Source organism: Simochromis diagramma, unplaced genomic scaffold, assembly GCF_900408965.1.
Source record: "Simochromis diagramma unplaced genomic scaffold, fSimDia1.1 OVJJ01000413.1, whole genome shotgun sequence".
Classification (NCBI taxonomy): Eukaryota; Metazoa; Chordata; class Actinopteri; order Cichliformes; family Cichlidae; genus Simochromis; species Simochromis diagramma.
The window spans coordinates 733,436-754,561 of record NW_024386948.1 but is presented as its reverse complement, the minus strand read 5'-3'; the positions used below and the strand labels follow the sequence as shown (position 1 = coordinate 754,561).

The window sequence follows — 21,126 nt, the reverse complement described above, 5'->3', positions numbered from 1 at the left end:
CGTGTTTTGCTCTTGTAAACCAGATAATTAAGCTTTTGCTAAACTTGGATTAATTTGTCAAATTTTCTCATTTTCCGAACACGGACAGAGAACTGCAGTGAGACTGCTGGAGTTGGTGGTTTTCCACTGGTCTCGCCCAGCCTAAAAATGTCCACATGCATCAGTTTTTAGATATCAGAGAAAACAAATATAATCCCACCCAATTTATGAAGATAAGTTTGCAAATTTTAATAAATGTAAACCCTTACTGAATTTTTAAAAGTGGACTTGTCAGTGATGTAATTTTAGCTCTGTAGTCCTGAAGTCGATCAGTCTGGAGTTCAGAAATACGCAGATATGCAGTCCTGTTAAAACTAGGTACACCCTTACTGTTTCCATAGGAATTAAGTGGAGAAGTGGCATCCAGGTGCTGCTAATTAGATGCATTTGCTTAACTCAGGGGTGTCCAACTCCAGGCCTCAAGGGCTGGTGTCCTGCAGGTTTTAGATATCACCCTGGGTCAACACACCTGAATCAAACGATTATTTCATTACCAGGTTTCTGGTGAACTTCAAGACATGTTGAGGAGGTCATTTACCCTTTAAATCAGCTGTGTTGGATCAAGGACACATCTAAAACCCACTGGCCCTCGAGGCCTGGAGTTGGACACCCCTGGCTTAACTGATCATCATCAAGCCCTCTATAAAAGCAGACGTTTAAGCAGTTTTAGCATTCAAGCATGTGTTAATATAATGCCACGATCTTCCCAGGAGTGAATATCAAAGCAAATTCATCCTATGTTGCCTATTGCAGCCACAGGTTCTGAGCACCTTGCAGTCATTATGCTCACCATGAACTTCTCTGCATATTCTAGAGGCCATGTGTCCGAAGGCTAAAGCTCGACTGAAATTGAATCATTCAACAGGTCAATGATCCCAAATCTACAGCAGATTCTCTGAAAAAGAAAAGAATCAAGGTTTTGCCAGGAGTGATCCAAGATTCTTCCACAGTGATGTGGGATACTGATAATGTACAAAAAATGATTAAGTCAAGTTATTGCTGCTGAAGTTGGTTCTACAAGCTACTGGATCATGGGTTGGGCTTAGTTTTTCACAACACTGAATGTTATTTTTCACATGGCTGCATAACATGAACGCAGCTTTCATGACCTCACCCACTAATTCGTCAAGGCTCGCCTTGAAAGATTGGGCAATGTCTTTTAACAGTTGGTCTGTTAATGTTTTTAAAGTAGTCATGTTACTCACGTATACGGAAAGTCTTACAAACCACAAAGTATCGAGTCCCTAAATTCACCCCTGCTTTATCATCTTTTTTTAGTATCACGGGCACCACGATTACCCAATTAAGAAGTCATTCGTCTTTCAGTTTCATCAACTTGCATATTAACTCATGCAAACGACACATGTTAAAATTGACCTTGTAATGGCAATCCCCACATTTCTCAGTTGACTCTTTTTGGGGCAACTAGCACTTTTTTTTTGCATTCTGCTGTTCTTTACAGTTACTTTAGTCTTGCAAGGTAATAATCAATAAAAATAACAGCTAAAACTCACAATATCATATGACATCTGAATTTTGAATCGGTTTCTGCTACAAGCTAAGGTGCACAAAGGGGCACAGTGAGGGTAGCATTGTGCACTATATCAGTTGAGTGGGTGCCGTAGCAGCACTATAGTGCAGTGAGTGGATTATCCGGGGCTTGCATTCCAGCTGAAGGTTAAACCTCTCCCCAGCATGATTTAATACGTACTTGTCTGCGTTGCTTATGAATTCCAGAGCCCCTGACGGCCGCCATGTGGAAGCAAGAGAAATATTTCAACTGTGTGAGATTTTGTGTGCGCGCCCGATCGCTGTTTCGGCTCCGCTATAACGTGCGTTTTGTGTCTGATATTTATCCGAGAGGCAGGGCTCGTATTTCTAGGGTTTCTTCGAGAACAAGGAGAGGATTAAAGGAGGACAGAAGCTGGGAAGACGAGGAGGGATGGGATGAGAAAAAGGCAGCAAAGGTTCATCGTACGACTTCACAACTAGCTGCGAGCTGAGGAGAGGAGTGTGCCGTTTTCGGGGGGATTTCCGCAAGGCTTTTGGAAATCATCTGTCAAAAATCCAAACCATTTCCTCTGTCTTCCTCTCCCTTCTCACTCTTGCTGCCCCCGCTTTCAATCACAACATCTGCTTTCTTTCTCGCGGTGTCTCACGCCCCTCACTGTTTTCACCTACTTTTCTCCCAGACTTTGTGCTTCTGCTGCGTTTAAAGTTTCAGGCCAGGTTAAATGGATCAGAAACCTGACATAAGCTGCCAGCACCACCATCAAGCACATTATGTGCACTGGATGCAGTTCCCTCATCCCCCCTCCAAGTGACTCATTTGACACAGCTGTAAGGGAACATCTGCGGTTCAAACCGAGGTTGCTACAGCAGCAGATCGAGGCTCCGCGAATTAGCCCAGAAAGATCTCACGTGTTAAAAGGACTGCGTTTTTATAGCAGAGTGACAGAACGATAACATTAAAAGTTGCTGAGGTTTCCACAAAACTGACATTCCTCGCCACAAGATGAGGATCCCAAGACTTTCAAGTCTCACGTGGCGCAGCTTCCGCAGTTTCCGCAGTTTCCTGATCATCAGTCAACAAATTCAGGAGCCATTCATCATGTTGACGGCCGACAAAACGGCTTCCTCTTTTCAAAGAATTGCGGTCAAATACCTCAATGGAAAACTCACATGTGGACATTGATGTCCCTTTTAGGATGGAAATTTTTTTTTATTTTTGTTAAGTTAAACCCCATCAGCTGCTTCTCTAAAGATCACTATGAAAGTAAATGCAGTGAATGGGGGCAATGCTGTGCTCTTAATGCAGAAAAGGGTTTTTATTAAGATAAACCAGGCTAAGAATGTGTATATGCGCCCATATATGGTGCTGTGACATGTACTGCTGTCTGAGGTAAGAAAAGCCTTACATATACTTGGTAATTTAGATAAAAACTATAAGTGATTTAATGTGTTTTCACAGTCATTTTTTCCTGTGCTGACTACTACTGTTGCTGACCCTGTCTGACAGCTCCATTAAATGGATTTGAGTGCATGGATACCTCACCTCCCTCCCCCACCACAGAAGTTAATTCATGTCTGCATTCCTGACATAAGCTTATTAAATACAATAATCCAGATAAGAAAGAGCAGATATGGGAATCGTTTGTTTCAGGTGATTTATTTTGGCCCTTTTTTCCCCCATGTGCAGATGGACAGAAGAGGAAAAAGTCACTGAGAAGGAAGTTGGACTCGCTCGCAAAAGAGAAAAGCAAAGACAAAGGTACGCCAACCCACTCTGATATTTTGCCATTTCACAGGCTTTTCTCCCTCTGCATCTCTTTGCCTTCAGTTGTTGTCACGACTGTCTCCATCCCCCCTCCCTCCCTCCACCCAACCAGTGAGACATAGAGGTCCAGTCTGTGGTCTCCACCCCTCGGGCAGGTGAACAGGGAGGTTACAAAAACAGTTTCTGTTTACTGGGCTTCAACAGTTTATATTTAGCTTTAGTGGAGTGACTCCTTGTAAGGGGACTGGCTCTGAGGATCAGCCACTGTGCTGCGCTAAGCAAACCCTGCATATTTGGCAGGAAGAGCAAAAAACTTAGTCTAAGACACTAAAGTGGAGAGCGAAGTGAACTGTAAAATGAAAATGGGATCTTGTTATAGAATGTGTGAGAACACTTAATGATAAGGAAAAGTGCTACTGTTAAGGTGATATATGAACAAAGCTAATTACTAGCTAATTAGTAATGACTAGGGTGACCAACCGTCCTCTTTTCCCCGAACATGTCCACTTTTCACGTTCTGTCCGGGGCGATTTTCGAGACTAATGAAAATGTCCGGATTTTCCTACAGAGGGCTATATGTGTGACTTCATCCCTGAGCAGCTGCTTTGTGAGTGGTTGTTCTGCTCTCACAGATGGGACAGACTGTGTGCATCAGCGCCTATTGATGTTTAAAAGATGCCAAAGCACAACTGCAGCTTTTCAGACGAACTGCAAAAAAAATTCCCTCATAGCCTCGTATTTTTCTTATACAGATGGGGCCTTATTTCTGTACCATTATTTAATTCTATTTTTTTATTTCACCATTAATTAACCACACAGAGAAGGCATTGTTTAAATATGTTAAAATTTTCTTTAAGCAAATAGTATCATTAAAGTTCATGACTTCATGACTGGGCCAAGTGTCCTCTTTTTTGGAAATAAAAATATGGTCACCCTGGTAATGACAAAACATTACATGCAATTAAAGTTTGTTAAAGACAGCATTTTGAGTGCTTAGTCATCAGCTACTGCTAACATACCTGGTTAGCAGACAGTTAGCATAAAGCTAGCAGCAAGAAAACATGTTTATTTCCACTGTAAATTTGGACATTTTAACCTAGGAGTCTATGGGGTGGCATTTGGAGTCAACCTCCTGAATGAAAAACACACCTGAGTTTATAAAGCTTTTTAAATCAGAGACAAAAAACACAATAAATTTACTCGTAACTGCTAAAGCCAGCATGGCAGTGCATAGTTAAAAGATGCAAAACAGCAGCCAAAACACAAAAATGTACATTTTTTCCAGGTTTTCGAGAGTGAGTGTTAGGTTGGCATGTAAATAATGCACATGCTTCGATCAACGCTTATTGCTTATAACGTCTGTCAGATGTTATAAGTAATATAGTGTTATAAGTCCGGTTGTTATCATGGTGGTGGTGCATGGTGGGCTTAGCTTTGAACTGAGCCCAGAAGGCTTGATTTATGCATGGTTTCAAGCACAAAAGGATTCTAAGTCCTCTCTGCAAGAGAGAAACAGAGGGGGGAAAAGAAAATTGTGTCTCTGGTGATGCTGCTGCAGTAATCTGATCTGTAGACATGTGATGGTCAAACACCAGCCAAAACTGCATTTGCAAATGGATTAATAGCTGCTACAGTCTCTTTTGTTAAAAGCGGATGTTTTACCTCAGACAACATCAAGCAAGTTGTCATTCTAAGGAAAAGACACACTAATTGGTCTCAACTATGTCTTGCTGTATTGTGCCGGGAGTTGAGCATTTACTACTTCCTGAAGCTGTGAGATGACTCCTGCATGAACGTAGACCAGTTAATGTCACTGGTGACGTGAAAAACCAAGTGCTGAAAATCAAGTGTGTGTTCCTGAGACGCCAAAGGTCTGAAAATTGAAGATTTATGAAGATCTGACATGGTTTGATGAACGTGGTTTAGCTGCTCATCACGTCTATGTTATGGGGTTTAGAGACTGGATATAAGCACGTGCGCTTGTGTATGTGTTGGATATTTAAGCGACTATAGAGCAAACTGTTTGTGCCACAGTGTTGTTCATAAACCACAGCCTTTCACTTGTGGTTGTGAACTACATTTTGCTTTCCCTCTCCTCTGTCTTCCTTTGCCTCTTTTCTTCACTCTGGCTCTCTCTCACACACACACACCGCACAGCTGGACAAGTTTTTTTTTTCTTCCTCCCCCCCCTCAGCTGTTGGCTCAGCCCTTAGGATTGTGTGTAAATGGAATATATAGCCTGCAATAGCCCAGTATGACATAATTCCTCTCTGAAGGCAGCACTGCACGTAATTGGGCCTTCACATGTGTGCATCCATCAGAAGTACATGAGAAGCTGATGACTGTTTTAAACTTTAAAAACGTTAAAGACTTTAACTTTTCAGTCTTGCAGCTTCGAATGAGCGAAAATCTAGCCTGATTCATCGGATGCTGACTGTCGGCATGACCACCAAGCATTTCTTTGTGCCAGCTCTGCTTGCAGAAACGGCACAATCCGTCACGGCAAACAACATATTCCGAGAAGCAGCGTTACAACTGGACCATCAGAGGAGCACGTGAATGCAGGGTTGCTATTTTGCAGTTGTGCCATCACTGAATTCTGGGCTTATGTAAGACTAGGGTAAATGGAGCAAAGGAATAACAAGTAACCATTATTCATATCGAGTATGTGTCAAAGCTGCGCACCAACTGAAGTTGACCTCGTCGTGGGTGAGCGTCATCAAAGTTGTGTTATTTCTGTCAGAGGCCCCTAGAATTAGTGGGCTCTCGTAGCCGGATTTACGTCGGTTGACTTTCTGTGATGTCTTATTTTGGAAAACAGATGTAGTTCTTTAGTAGTGCCGTAAAAGTTTTACTGATATAGTTAATGTGGTTTGAGATGCCTCCATTGCATGTGTGTAAAAGGCAGGCTGCAGCAGAAGTGATAAAGCTGTTAACTGTTTATGCTGAAGAGCTATTTTTGGATGTTGGTAAGGAGCTTCTTTTTCCCATTTCTTCATGGAGCTAATATTAGTTCAGTTACCCTAACCTTTTTTTTTGTTTTCTTTCCTGTTTTTCCCTCTCTCGTCCTCCAACATCTTTTGGCTCTTTTTCACAGAATTCATACCCCAGGCCTTTAGTATACCCCTGTCCCAGGTCATCGCCAACGACAGAGCTCACAGGCAGCGACAGGATTCTTTTCGTCAGGACCCTCCACAGCGGGAGGAGCACAAAGACTCCTCAGACCTCGTATCGTCCATTTTACAGGTCCGTCAGCTCGTCTGTATGGCTCTCCTTCTGTGTGTTCAGTCTTGTAATTCCCATCTTCAATCTTGGGAACATTTGGGACAAATGTATTTGCACTCCAGAGAATAGACTGAATTCTTAAATCATGTGTCCTGCAGTTTGCCACCAAGCGGCCGTCCAACAAGGAGTTATCCAGCAGTAACTCGTCGCTAAGTTCCACATCAGAAACGGCTAATGAGTCAACATCGCCCAACACCCCTGAAGCTGCCCCACGAGCGCGCAGGAGGGTGAGGCATTGAAATTCATCATAGCCTGAGCCGCCCGCACAGATCAAGTGGAGGTTTTTTTTTTCTATTCAGCCGGGTTTGTTGATTATCCTCTAGGGAGGCATGTCAGTGGACTCCATCACAGACCTAGACGACAACCAGTCCCGCTTGCTTGAGGCGCTGCAGCTCTCTCTGCCAGCTGAAACGCCGAGTAAAAAAGAGAAGCACAGGGACAAAAGGCTGAGCCTGAATCCCATTTACCGTCAGGTGCCACGTGTCGTCGATAGTTGCTGTCAGCACATCGAAAAATATGGTGAGCAACTGCTTAATCGCTCATACAAACCCCCCAAAAATCAGGATCCTGTTTGAAATGTAAATAAAAAAGAACGCAGGTTGGAAATCTCATAAACCCATATTTTAACCATGATAGAACATACATATTTAATGTTTAAACTGAGAAAATGTACTATTTAGGGGAAAACAAGCAACATCAATTTGACTTGGATGGCAGAAACATGCCTTAAAAAAGTAGGGACCGGACCGTGTTTTCCACTGTGTAGCATTACCTGTTCTTTTAACAACAGTCTGTAAATGTCTGGGAACTGAGGCGACCAGTTGCTGGACTTCTTGTCTGGTATGGGATTCTAGTTCAAACTTGGTTCTTCTTTGTCGTATGTTTTGTTTTACGATACCCTAAATGTTTTCAGCTGGACTTCAGGCAGGCAAGTTCAGCATCCAGACACTTCTACTTTGACGCCATGCTGTTGTAATAAATACAGCATATGGATCCTCTTCCTGAATTATGAATTTATTATGAATAGGGCTTCCTTGAAAAAGATGTTATCTGAATGGGAGCATGTGTTGATTTAAAACCTGTATAAGCATTTCTGCAAGTGTTCCTGAGCTCATGCACTCCAACACAGAATAATACAGTTTTTTAATGCAGTATCACCTGAGGGCACGAGGTTCAGGGGCATCCAGCATCCAGTAAATTTTCCTTGTTCTTTTGCGTGCAGAGTTTTGTACAAATTCTAAGTCTTAACAATTTCACATTGAGCAACATTAATCTTTCCAGAATTTATAGATGCAGCTTTACTTCTAAGAAACTCTCTTTTTACACCCAATGATGTTACTAGCCTGTTGCCAATTAACCTAATTAGCTGAAAAAGCGTTACTTTTCCAGCCTTTTCTTGCAACTATTCCAACTTTTTTGAGACGTGTTGCTGCATCAAATTCAAAATGGGCTGATATTTTTCATAAAACAGTAAAATGTCTCAGTTTAAACATTTGATACGTTTTCTGTGTTCCTGCCTCTTCAGAATTGGGACTCTACATTTACCAAGCCGTGTCTGATTTCTCTTATATCTGCACTTTTAATACTTCAGGTTTGCACACTGTGGGGATCTTTAGAGTTGGAAGCTCCAAGAAAAGAGTCCGACAGGTCAGTATTCTGTCCATGTAGTAAAATATATTCCTTCATGTGGTATAACATCTCTCACAGGGCCTTAATTGGGTTGTTTTATACTCATCAGTAACCCATTGTTCTTTATATGAAAGTATCATTTTATGACATCCACAAACAAGATGCACAGCGCCATGCTAAAAAGCCCAACAATAAATCAGAGGCCTGTTTTGTAGAAAGTGAAAGTTTCTGGTGTGAAATGTTCTTCACACTTCTCTTTCCTTTCACAAGAGTCAACACCAACAAACAAAATGTTGTTGCCAAGAATAGAACGTCTTAAAACCAGCACATTGCACTAAAATGTGCCATTTAAGCTAGCGAAGCTTGATCTACTGAATTTTCCAGCCTCACAGTGATCCAGCAGAGTTTATTCTCATTATTCAAGCAAATATGAAGTTATTCTACAAACTCCTACACCGCTCATTATCCGTTACCTTTGACTCGAATGAACACACAGTAAAAGAATGAATAAATCGGGGTTAAACGAAATGGAGCAATCAGTGTGGGTGGTATAATTTTTTATATAATCTGTTGCGTGTTTTGTTGGCATGTAGTTGCACTTGTAGCGGTTACAGAAAACTAAAGGCACTTAGGGAGGGGAGGTTACTCATTCACTGACAGCCTCTGAGAAAACATCTGTTATTTTCAGGTCTCCATCATAGCAGAGGTGTGGTGACTGAGATGAAACAAATGCTAGCTTTGTCGTAAGAATTTTTGCTAAATGTTAAGCTTAAGGTACAATGAGCAGATGTTCGACGCTCTAGAGCACAATTAGCTAGTTTGTACATCAGCTAAGTTGCACTTTGCAACCTGTTCCTCAAGTCACGTGATGGCTAATGATGGCTCATCCCGTGATACAATAATTTTTTTTTTTTTAATCAGAGTTTTTCAAATTGACGGTATCATTGTTATGGAGACCAGCTAACAAAAAAAAAAAAAACTTTATTTTTTAAAAATAAAGTATGTTGCCATTACCTATAGGGTCTTTAAGCAATGCACAGGTTTTTTAGTGTAGGAAGTGTTTCAATTTCTATTTGTAGTCTGTCTATAGTTTGAGTACTATTGACTAATCACATTTTAGCAGACTGTAAAAGACAAAAGGATTAATTAATTTAATTTGCTGTACATTTCGTGTAAAAACAACCACATTAGTGAACGTGCAGACAACCCATTGTCATGGCAACAAAATAGGCTTTGTAATTTTGAAGAAGTCATCCAAAGGTCAGATGGAAGAGATTTTAATCTGTACTGGTAAAACGAGTTTGAGCTGAGAGTCGAGCAGGTCCCTTGGAGGACCAGAAGGAAGTGAGTTTCTGTGGGTGTGTGCACTACCTAGAAATAATGTCCATTGTTGTGTGCAGAGGATGTCTCTGAGTGCCCCTTTTCCTTTCTTTCCCCTCGGCCTGTTGTTTTTGGTTGTCCTTCAGTTGCGAGAAGAGTTTGATCGTGGCATTGATGTGCAGCTAGACGAGGAGTACAGTGTTCACGATGTATCTGCTCTGCTGAAGGAGTTCCTAAGGGATTTGCCGGACCCTCTCCTAACCAAGGAGCTCTACACGGCCTTTATTAACACCACATGTAAGTGTCTTTTCGCACCCCTCCCACTTTCCCTTCTGTTGTCTCTTCATTCCTAACCTCCCGTTGACACCTTTTTTTCCTTGCGCACTGCAGTGTTGGACTCATATGAGCAGCAGAGTGTCGTTCAGCTGCTGATCTACCTTCTCCCAGCATGCAATAGTGACACACTTCACCGCCTGCTGGAGTTCCTGTCCACTGTGGCTGATCATGCCCATGACCAGCAAGATAAAGACGGGCAGGAGGTGAGCAACAGGCTGAAACATCCAAATGTAGAGCCTGTGGATGGTTTAATGGCATTTTGGTTCCACCTTATTGGGAAGAAATTACCAAAGAAGTGATAGGAAGCAGTTTGCGTGGGTGGATTCTGTACATATGTTCCAGAAACAGCACAAGCACTACAAAAACACTGATGTAAGATTACTAAATAGCTTAGTAGTGATTATAACATCCGGGGATAGTGTCAACCGTTGCATTTGCTCAAATTTTGCAATTTAGGCTGGGGACTGGACTGGGCCAACTACTCCAAGTTGGGGAAGTCTGCAAAAGTAAATATTTCAGCATCTTTCTCCAGCACACTTGGCCAGTAAAGTTGCAGTGTACGTACGTCTGTTCAGACTTGATTGTTGGGAGAAAAAAGGTCATCAAATAATTTTACCCTATTACACTTTTTGTGAACTTTTGCACCGCAAGATAGTTTCGGTACAAAATTTCACAGAAAAAGCAAAAAAGTAGAACCGATGCGCCACCGTGTCAAAAGGAGTTGAAGTGGTTAAGCATCTGACTGGGATGCCTCCTGGACACCTCCTATGCCAGGTGTTTTGGACATTTCATACTGGGATGAGGCCTTGGGAGAATTGTGCTAGAAACGTGTTGATGGTCACCAAAAGCACCTGGTTGAAGTGCAACTTGCTAAAAGACATTTTACAAAATATTGGGGGGGGGGGTGAATTTGATCCTGTATGTATACCTTTGACCCTGTGTGGATTAGAGAAAATCCAAGATATATGTATAACAATCCTTCCTGGAAAAAGAACAGTTCAAAGAAATCATTAAAAGCCCCAAATTACCATGACATTCATGTCCATAATGATTGTATGGAAACTTCTGAAGACATCTGTGTATGTGCACTGAGAAAGAAAGTTTATTGTCTCTGGTGATGCATACTTTCATTATCTTTTGCAGGAGAATGTGTGTTGCTGTGTTTACGTGTGAAAAAGTGCTTTTTTGGCACACACGTTCGCACAGATGGATTTTTGTTTTGTTGTCTCTGTGTGTCTATATACACAAGAGAATGAACCCAAACATCGATGCGTATGATTCTTCCTTCGTGGCTGTAGTATCTCTGTCCGCAACTCTGACAGGAAGTCGGACTGCTTCGAGCTCATCTAGGAAAATATCAGCACTCCTTGGCTGCTTTGTGGTTCTTGTCTCTGTGCTGGGACTGGGAGTGGAAAAGGGAGGAAACTCAACAAGAAATAGTAAAAAAAAAGGGAAAAAAAGAAAAATTTGTATTTTAAAAAGCTGTCAAAGCTTTAAATGACTTTTAATTTTAGATGTCGATTGTCCAAAAGTACATGCACTATTACACAACCCAGAGAAAGCCAGAGACAGCTGTCGTGCTCGCCTGCGCTTCGTGTTCAGAAACCCCCATGATGCTACTTTTCATCTATCTTCAGCTTAAAGTGACAAAAAGCAGAGGGGTGGGGGTTGATAAGAAACACAGCACAGAAGTTGGAAGGGATATTTTCCAAAGGAATGGATGAGAGATGGTAATGTGAGAGGGAGGAGAAAGTGGGAGGAAGAACTCCCAAGTCTGTGTTATTACAGAAGATCATTTCTGCAGTTCTTTTGGAATTATTAAAAAAAAAAATCTCCTAATATGGAAGAGAAATGAGAAAATTGTCCCTGGTGTCTGTGATGCAGCCTTTGCCCTTTATCTGTTAAAAATTGTTTTTCTCTTTGAATTTCAACACAAATGGAAAATGGATGGAAATTAAATATCACAAATATTGTAATCATACCTGCATTAATACACCAGGTAAAACACACACATATGCAAACACACAGACCCATCTACTGAAATATTCTAGCTAAAACTTGGGTTTGTCAGCACTTTTGATATGTAAGTGTTTGATGATATGAACTGGTTTGTTTACCATTTGAATGGCGCGCAGCTTTTACGTCTACTTGAAGTAGATACATGGGCAAACGCCAGCACAGTAGTGGTGGGGACCCAGAGAAAAACCCAATAGACCGGAAAAACGGGCAGGAGACAAGAACACAAGGGGGAACACAAAGGAAACGCATGGCATGCACGCATGGCGACTGTTGTTAAAGTAGCACATAACTCAACCCCTCGACCTCACCTCAACACCATTCCGAGTCTTCCGTGTTGTCTTGAGTACAACTAATCATTAATCTTCTATGTAAACTTTGATGCTGTCCATTAAGTTGTTACTCTAATAAATAGGCATTACGAATTTTTCTGTTATTTCTCACCCTTTGAAAAACAAAAATGTCTCTAGTTCATGAAATCCTATTTAAAATTTATTATTTAAAAAATGACGGGTTCTGCTGGAAGTTTCTTCCTGGTAAAAGGGAGTTTTTCCTTCCCACTGTCGCCAAGTGTTTGCCCAAAGGGGCTTGTTTGATAGTTGGAGTTTCTCTCTGTTGTTGTCGGGTCTTTACCTTACAGTATACAGCGCATAGGCAACTGTTACTGTGATTTGGCACTATATAAATATAATATAACTGAATTGTATTGAAAAATAATTTTTCCTTAGTTTGGCCTACCATACGGTTGCAGTTCATTTAAATTAATAGTAAAAGACTGAGCCTGAGGAATTACTGAGTGAGCCATTATTAATAGGTTGGTACATTTGTGTCCCAGATCACAGGGAACAAGATGACAGCTTTAAACCTCGCCACCATCTTTGGTCCCAACCTCCTACACAAGCAAAAGAGCACAGACAAGGAGTTCACTGTCCAGAGCTCAGCCAGGGCCGAGGAGAGCACGGCCGTCATCGCCGTGCTGGAAAAGATGATCGCCAGCTACCAAGCACTCTTCATGGTCAGTCGCTGAAGATTTCTAAAAATAAAATACTGTGCAAAAGTCTTGAGCAACCCTCCATTTCTTTTTATTTTGCTTCCAAGCCGCCAATCTTTGTTGTCATTTTTTTAAGTGGTCTTGAGCAATAGTTCCCTGAGTTTCATTTGGACTTTGGCTGCTTTTTCCGCGCATTTTCATTTCAGCCCTTGTACTTGACAATTTTCTCAAAAAATTTATTTTTTTGGTCTTTTAGCCTTTATTGGCTACAGATAATGTAGATAGACAGGAAAAGCGGGGAGAGAGAGAGGGGAAGACATGCAGCAAAGGGCCACGGGTCAGACTCAAACCCAGGCCTACTGCTCACCAACCATACGGCATATGGTTGCCTGCTCTGTAGGTCCTGTGGATGTTATTCTAGAGCAGACAGAGGATAAAAGCCAGACTGGTGAAAGATAAGAGAAAAAAGCAGAGAAATAGAAAAAGAAAAGGGCGAGAACAAGTTGAGGGTGAAGTAAACAGGGTGTCCAACTGCTGCTTCTGTTTAAAGGCACAATCATATGATACACAGCACCAAAAAGGCAAAACAGAGGGGGGTACACAAACCAATATACAATTTTGCTGTGTGTGTGTGCGTGAGATAGAGAAAGGCTGTGAGTGTCTGTGTGTGAGTGTTTGTCATAGACCATGCTTGAAAAATGAGGGTGAGAGACTGCAATAATGCTACCCGACTTAGAGGCAGAGGCATATAGGGAAAGACCCAGGAGGCCCCAGCTGTCCACGGCACACAAGTGAACTGAAGATCCAGGGCCACACGTCCCGACAACAACAATGCGTCCACCCCAGCCTAGAGAAGAGGGAGGCCCCAGACGGAGCTCTGGGGTGGGATGGAGGTGTCAGGGGACCAGAGGCAGCGAGCAGCCAACCCCACCGGAGGCTGGCTCCCTCAGCACAAGCCGAAGATGATGCCACAGACCCTGGAGAACCACCCAAACTCTGGCAGAGCCCCCACCACATGATGAAGAGGCCCAAGCCACCCTGGACCACAACCCCTCTTAAATGCCCAATCAGGCACCACAGATCCACCAAGTGCCCAAGTTCTTTTGGGGGAGATGACATAAAAGGCAGTCAACATCTAAAGAAGAGCTTTGAATGTCCTTCAAGAAGCCTGGAGAACTCTTCCTGAAGACTACTGACGACTAGGGAGTTCATGCTGGTTGAAAAATAAAGGTGGTGGCCATTAGAAGAGAGGGGATGGCTCAAGGCCTTAGCACAGGATAGGATGAAAATCTTCTCTGTTGTGTCTTGTGTGCTGATGAAAATGGAATTTGGCCTTTGGTAATGAGACAGACGAGAAGGAAAAGATGAGATAAAGTAAAAATTTAGAAAAACAAAAAAGCAAAAAACCAAATATGCAGACAAATCAAAAACGTCTTAAAGTTTTCATCCAGATACTTGAACCTGTTTTTCCAAAATAAAAGCTGAACATCCATGCATTAAATCCTTTATTTGCTGTCAGAAGAGGTCACAGTATTACACAGATTACTGCCTCATCAGTTGCTTTTGTTCTTTTCTGTCCCTCAAACGGGAAGACAGTTTGGGTCATTTCAGGTCCGCAACTTTGAAACTCTAATGTTTCGTAATCTGCCACGGAGGCTTACATTCCTGCAGTAAGCCAATGAAGAGCCATTAATCGCATAAAGTGAATTGGGACTGACTTGCGCGTCTTAGAGAGTAAAAACAGATTTGTAGGCAGCTCAAGTTCTATGAATGACATCTGAAAGTTGTTTTGTAACCTGCTTATGTCTGAATTTGTTAGTGAGCGACATTTACTTTCAAAGCATTTCAGGATGGGAGTCATTTGCAGACGTTAGGTTTTTGGACGGTGCTCTTCATCTTAATCCGCATGTCTGATAAGCATAAAAATCAGCTAATTAGAAGATCAGATTAAGAAGTCCACTGGAAATGAAGGTAACAAGGCACATCATTAACTTATTATTGTCTCTTCCCATCATACTGAGGCAAGGAAAAGGGAAAAATAAAGTTTTCATTACTAGAAATCCAGTACATTTTGATATCCTTGCAGTAGAAAGGACTACAAGGATCTGACCATTCTTTAGAAGATAAATGCAGCATCGGTGGGTGGATTTTAAGTATTCAGTTATTTTGCTTACGTTGTTTTATGTAGGTTCCTCCTGATCTGCAAAACGAAGTTTTAATGAGCCTTTTGGAGACCGATCCAGATGTGGTCGACTACCTTCTGAGGAGAAAAGCATCTCAGTGAGTTACACCTATAGAGCGCTTAGTCTTGTGTTTCCCTTTCCTTCAATCTCCGACTATTTGAACCCATTTTAATTATTTTTTTCCTCCCGCAGGAGTCCGGACCTGTTACAGCCAGAGGAGCCCTTCGTCTTGAGCGAGCGGCATTCGTCCAGCGACTCCAACAAGGCGTCGAGTGGTGAAGTGTCCCCTTATGATAACAACTCTCCGGTCCTGAGTGAGCGCAGAGGGGAACCAGGGAGCCCGGCCAGTGAGCAGCTCTACCACGTCCCAGAACAGTACTCTCTAGTGGGGCAGAGCGGAGCTGTCACTTGGGGTTATAAAGGTGAGAGATGCACAATGTCTGGTATTTACAGAGATAGGTGATTAGCACGTGTTTTCACACTTTGGCCTTTCTTCTTGGGTATCAGCAACATGTCTCATAATAAATGTTCTGTATAACTCAGAAGTGGCAGGAATTTGACCTCTCTTGTGCCTTTTTCAGAAGAACATGCTAACATTTGGGGCACATGGCACAGTACTCTGAAATCGGCACTCAAGAATCAAACATATACAGGTAAACAATTTTCAAGTCAGTCCATGCCCGCTGCAAATTTTGTTTCAAGTGGCTAATGAGCCAGAGCGCTATGCGCTTGAGACATGGTGTTAGTTATTAACCATGACGGGAACAGATCTGAAGCACGTAGCACATTCTATATTATTAAATTGGCCACTTTATGCAGACCGTTAGTTTTATCTGTGTAGCCAGGCAGCACATACGATCCTGGTTAAAAACTAATTAACCATTGACTGTATAAAAGGATTGCTAGAGTCTCTGTGATGATACCTATTGGTTTGTGGGCTGGCATTTTGAAACACTGGGTTTATCACTGTACTGTACCCAAACTAGCCAAATTTGGAGTTAGCGCTAAGTTATCAGCTAATCCTTGGATGCTTGTGTAGCAACCTACATCAACAGACTACATGTACCTTGATACATTTTTAGCTTTAATAGAGAAAGAAAGGTGGTGGCATTAAGTTTTACCCAGACTGGGAGAGGAAGAGTAGTCAAAGCTTTCTATTGACTTGTTTAGGTTAAAGATACCTCATGTGCTAGCCAAAAACAAAAACAACACCTAAAAGTCATAAGGTGCCGGAAGCAGGAAGAAAGGCAAAACTGGGGACTCTAATTTTTGAATTCTACATTTTATATAATTTTTGATATTTAATAATAATAGGTCAAATATTCAGTTGTCATTTTCAAGTTACTATGTTTTTATAGGTTTAGCTGACGTTTAGCTTTTGACCGTGTTGGCAAGTACCTTAGGTAAAGGCAGCAACTTTTTTAACACCTAAAATTCAGTAACCTAAAGGCATTTTTTTAGCATGTCAGCCCCTAGTTATAGGGCTGAGTGGCTTTTTCTCTTTCAGTGGGCATGGTTTTCAGAGTATGACACATTATACTCCCCATCCCCCGATTCAGTTGTGATAAACTTAAAATAAGCCACAGAAACCAGAAACGTTTTTGCATAAGGCTGTACTTTCACAACCATGTTTCATCACAAAACCCCCAAAACCAGTGCTTTTAAGGCTTTGTTCTGTATTTACTGATGACTCACCATGGATACACGTTAAGTTACGAATGGGTAACCTACACTGAACGTGGCACATGAAAAAACTGCAAATCGTGAACATAACTTTGCATTTGCAGGGGGATGCCGCATATGAGAATAATACTAAATAATAAAGGCTTTTAGAACCTTATAAATGTTATTACTTACTGTATGTGTGTATATGTGGTTTTGTTAAGATTAAGGAGGAGATAGGACACATGCAGACATATGTACATAAATGTGTATGTATATGTATATTCATACATATACAGATGATGATTATAATAAGATGACTGAGAATTCTAGTGATTCAATCTACCAAAAATAGGTTTATGTAGTAAATTAGTATTTGGTTTATTATCAATAACATAAAAATTAATTATTAATAAAAGCCTTTCTTACATTTCTTTGTACAATTTTATATCAGTCACTAAATGGAGATGTGTGTCTCCCTCAATATTCATTGACAATCTTACTGATGAAGTGATGCTCTCTTCTTAGGTTCCCATAGCAACATGTCAGAAGGAAGCTCCCGCAGCTCACAGGAAGGTCTAGATGGACTCCATAGTGATAGCAGGCATCAGACAGCAGTACAACGGACTCAGACAACGCCTGACATCTCCGAGTGCAGACTCCACCCACCGGTTACCAGAGTGTGCACCAACCCTCATGCGGACAAGGGGCGACCACGCCTGCAGCTAAACATCAACCCTTCTGTGACTTTGCAAAGGGGACATGGAGTTAACTCGACCCTCAGACCTCAAGCCGGAGTAAACACCGGAGAAGGCGCCCCCCTCGATGGACGCTCTCCTCCCCCTTATAATGCGCACCATCGACTGGCTAGCTCACAAAGTACCCCTCAGCTTGCGACGGCTCAGCAGCCACACGGGAGGTCGAGCGCAGGGCAGAGCAACTCGGCTTCAACAACAGAAGCCCCGGTGGTCGCACAGAGTCCAGAGTGGCAGGAGTGGCAGAGGGACCGGTGGCAGATATGGCAACTGCTATCCTCGGACAATGCTGACACACTGCCAGAAACTCTGGTGTGATTTCAGACAATGTACTCTGTCTCAGCCTCTTCTGGCCAATCAAAGACAAGATCAAACCCCTCCAATGACAATCACTCCTTATCCCTATCCTTTCCCTTTTTATTTCTGCTGCCCTCTCATCCATTCACTCACTGATTTCCTGCTTTCTATGAACATCATGTGCTGTCCTGCAACTTAGCGCCGTGGCGTTGTTGTTTACGTGTGCAGCTGCTGCCTCCAACAGACTTTTACATCCAGGAGCCATTAGTATTTGTTGATCTGTACGGATGTTAAAAAAGTTGCTCAATTTCCTGGCCCATATATTATGTCAACATTTAGTTAGGAGCATTTTTTAAAAATGCCTACCCGAAATACCTCAAAAAATCCGTTCAGAATATTTTCAGATTTTCTATTTTGAGCGACGTCAGTCTTCATATCTCAATGGAGAATATTAGGAAAACATTTTTTAAGTTTTTTACATTTTAATTTCATCATTTTTACATTGGTCACCACACACTAAGATGTACGCGTTAGTAACTGCTGCTAATTACAGACTTGTTGTGTGTATACTAATGATGTAATTCAGCAGCATCTTTCTGAAAAGATCAAATGTTGAGTTGCTTTTTGATGTCAGATTACCTTTGACTGTATATATATGTTTATGAATACACAAATTGTTGACATACGTGCTTAAATATTATATGTAAAGTGTATAATTTGCCTAAAAGTATCTACCTAAATGTAAATCAGCCCCTTAATCGGCAGTCCAGATGTTGGTGTTTGTCAGACTGCTGTTTCTGTCTTTGATATTGAATGTAAAATGCTTCACTTGCAGTAAGACGCTTAAACCTAATTATGAAGCAATCTGCTGTAAGTTTGCTTGTGCTCTCGCCACCTGCTGCACTGCAGAAACAATGTGCCAAAGTATCTCTCTCTCTTTTTAAACTAAAGGATCATTGTTGTTCAGTTGTGTTGATTCCATCCATTTGGTTAATTTTTGTAAGACTCAAGAGTTAAGTTACTGGCATTTTTATCAAGAATTTCATATTTTAGCACAAAGCATAAACTGTAAATAATAGATGGAAGTAACCACTAGCTCTGAAATCCTCCAGGTTAGCATTTTTGCCAAAACTGGACATTATGAATAAAGATTGGATCTGACTGAAACTGAGGGAAACCACACGCTCACTGAGGTGTTATCGTTACTGACAGGTCATCAGAAAAGGGACAGGGCATTCTCACTGGCTGACTCTAGTAAGTACCATAATTAATAAACTGGGCATCGTGTTTCATTAAGAATGACTTGAAACTAGCAAATGAGCCCATAAACTAGAAAAGTGTTTACCGAGCCCACAGATCAAATGAGCCGAAGGGTGTTTTCCCCACTGACTTCCATACAGTTTTAAATTATTTTGAATCCAGCACTATCGCCCCCTGTTGGCCATTAAAATGAAACTTGTGCATATATTTCAGAAGCTTTCATAAAAGTCTACGGTACTGAAACAGGAATTCGTTGTCATATTTCCATTCCTAAAACTGGTAAATTAGAATTATGTATTAATCAACATTTAAACCTTTTTGTGGATATTTATTACATTTCTCACTGATACAAAAACTGTGCACGTCAGTCAGAGCTTTCTGAGAATTTCTTAGCCATGTAGAATCAGAAGGTTGAATCTGGAAGTGTTGAAATTTGCCATCATTACAAATATTTTACAGAGCAGATGTTGTCTTTTTATTCTCCAAAATATTCTTAAAACTTACAATTTATTGTATTATTTGATTTGAATTTCTGCTGAAAGTGTTGCTTAGATCATAACATGATCAAAAAGTCATTGGTGCAAGCTGGATATCTCAGCTAGGTATAAACTAATTTCCCGTCTACTAGCAATGATGTGTTTTTCCAGGAATCCTAAAAAGAAATTATGATGCTTTTGTGATCCAAGTGTTATGCTGGGGAAAAAAAAGCTTTCATGTGATGTTTTCTCACTTCTGTGTGGCACTGCTGTTGCTAATTAAGGTTGAAGGCAACTTTGTGAATATCTGTTTTTATAATAATCTACACCCACAGCCAACCTGCCCAACTCTTCTCAAATGTCGTAGTCAAGTGGGTATTTGCTGGCAAATATTTCACATTTTCTCATCTTAAGGTGTAATATTTGCTTATATGGAGCCACTTCAGCATTAAATAGGAAGATGGACTATGAATCATCATCACATTTTATTTTCTTAAACTTTGACAAGTCAATGGGAACAAGCCTCTCACATGTGCAAGAAATGCACGGATTGTGGAAAGGCCTATGGCGCCATCTGTTGACAGACTCTGCACGTTAGCCTGTTGCTGCTCTTACACTTCACAATTTCCATGGGAATCCATCTATCCATCTGTACTCAGTTTAAAATCAAAGCTTGTGATTATATGTTTGTGAAAACATGCAAATCTATGTCAGGAAATAAATGTGCCATAGGTCTTGCTTTTTAAAGCTGTTTCTCCATGCAGTGCTTAAGGTTCATTGTGAATCTTCTGTATTATTTTATTTTCTCTTGAGTGTTGTAATATCAAAATACAATATAACAAGTTTTATTCAGAAAAGAGGCAGTTGTTCAGTAACCACCATGGTCTTGGCTTTTCCCAGATCGAGATGTTTGTCTTGTCACGTTGTAACTCCAAGAAACGTTGTGCTGTTTGTGTTCTGTTTTTATATTTTGGTGGGGTTTACTGGGTCCAAGTTGTAATGGAATGTCTGGTATTTGCTTTTTGTACTGCGAGTCCTCATCAGTATGCTACAATGGAATTAAATATGACAAAGTTTACAACTGCTGTGCATTTCTATTATATAGCATGCTGTGGTGTATGTGTTGTTATCCACGATAGTGTTGTTCAGTTGCTTTTACTGTACAATCTATCATGGAACAGTATTTTTTAATAGTATTTTACAATCTAGTCTTTTACACAGATATACGCACACAGTGTAATTTTTTATGGAAAAGGTGGTTATACCATAGTGGTAAATGGCCTGTATTTGTATAGCGCTTTACTAGTCCCTATGGACCCCAAAGCGCTTTACACATTCAGTCATCCACCCATTCACACACACATTCACACACTGGTGATGGCAAGCTACATTGTAGTCACAGCCACCCTGACAGAGGCGCACTGACAGAGGCGAGGCTGCTGGACACTGGCGCCACCGGGCCCTCTGACCACCACCAGTAGGCAGTGGGTGAAGTGTCTTGCCCAAGGACACAACGACCGAGACTGTCCGAGCCGGGGCTCGAACCAGCAACCTTCCGATTACAAGACGAACTGCCGACTCTTGAGCCACGATTGCCCCA

The 21,126-nt window shown here is 41.4% G+C and overlaps 1 protein-coding gene across 3 annotated transcripts in view; it reads left to right on the top strand.

Annotated features, from left to right (window-relative positions):
- The window catches only part of LOC120737489 (rho GTPase-activating protein 6-like), a 107,959-nt gene extending 87,355 nt beyond the window's left edge, over positions 1–20,604 (top strand). For 2 of the 3 annotated variants that reach the window (XM_040038226.1, XM_040038228.1), the window contains exons 3-14: positions 3,239–3,310; positions 6,414–6,562; positions 6,700–6,828; positions 6,925–7,120; positions 8,193–8,248; positions 9,697–9,847; positions 9,941–10,089; positions 12,738–12,917; positions 15,082–15,173; positions 15,269–15,498; positions 15,658–15,729; positions 17,267–20,604. In XM_040038226.1, the coding sequence (XP_039894160.1) occupies positions 3,239–3,310; positions 6,414–6,562; positions 6,700–6,828; positions 6,925–7,120; positions 8,193–8,248; positions 9,697–9,847; positions 9,941–10,089; positions 12,738–12,917; positions 15,082–15,173; positions 15,269–15,498; positions 15,658–15,729; positions 17,267–17,811 (2,021 nt within the window). In that variant the 3' untranslated portion in view covers positions 17,812–20,604. The remainder of the gene's footprint in view (positions 1–3,238; positions 3,311–6,413; positions 6,563–6,699; positions 6,829–6,924; positions 7,121–8,192; positions 8,249–9,696; positions 9,848–9,940; positions 10,090–12,737; positions 12,918–15,081; positions 15,174–15,268; positions 15,499–15,657; positions 15,730–17,266) is intronic. The other variant, XM_040038227.1, reaches the window with a different exon arrangement.
- The last annotated feature ends 522 nt before the right edge of the window (positions 20,605–21,126 follow it).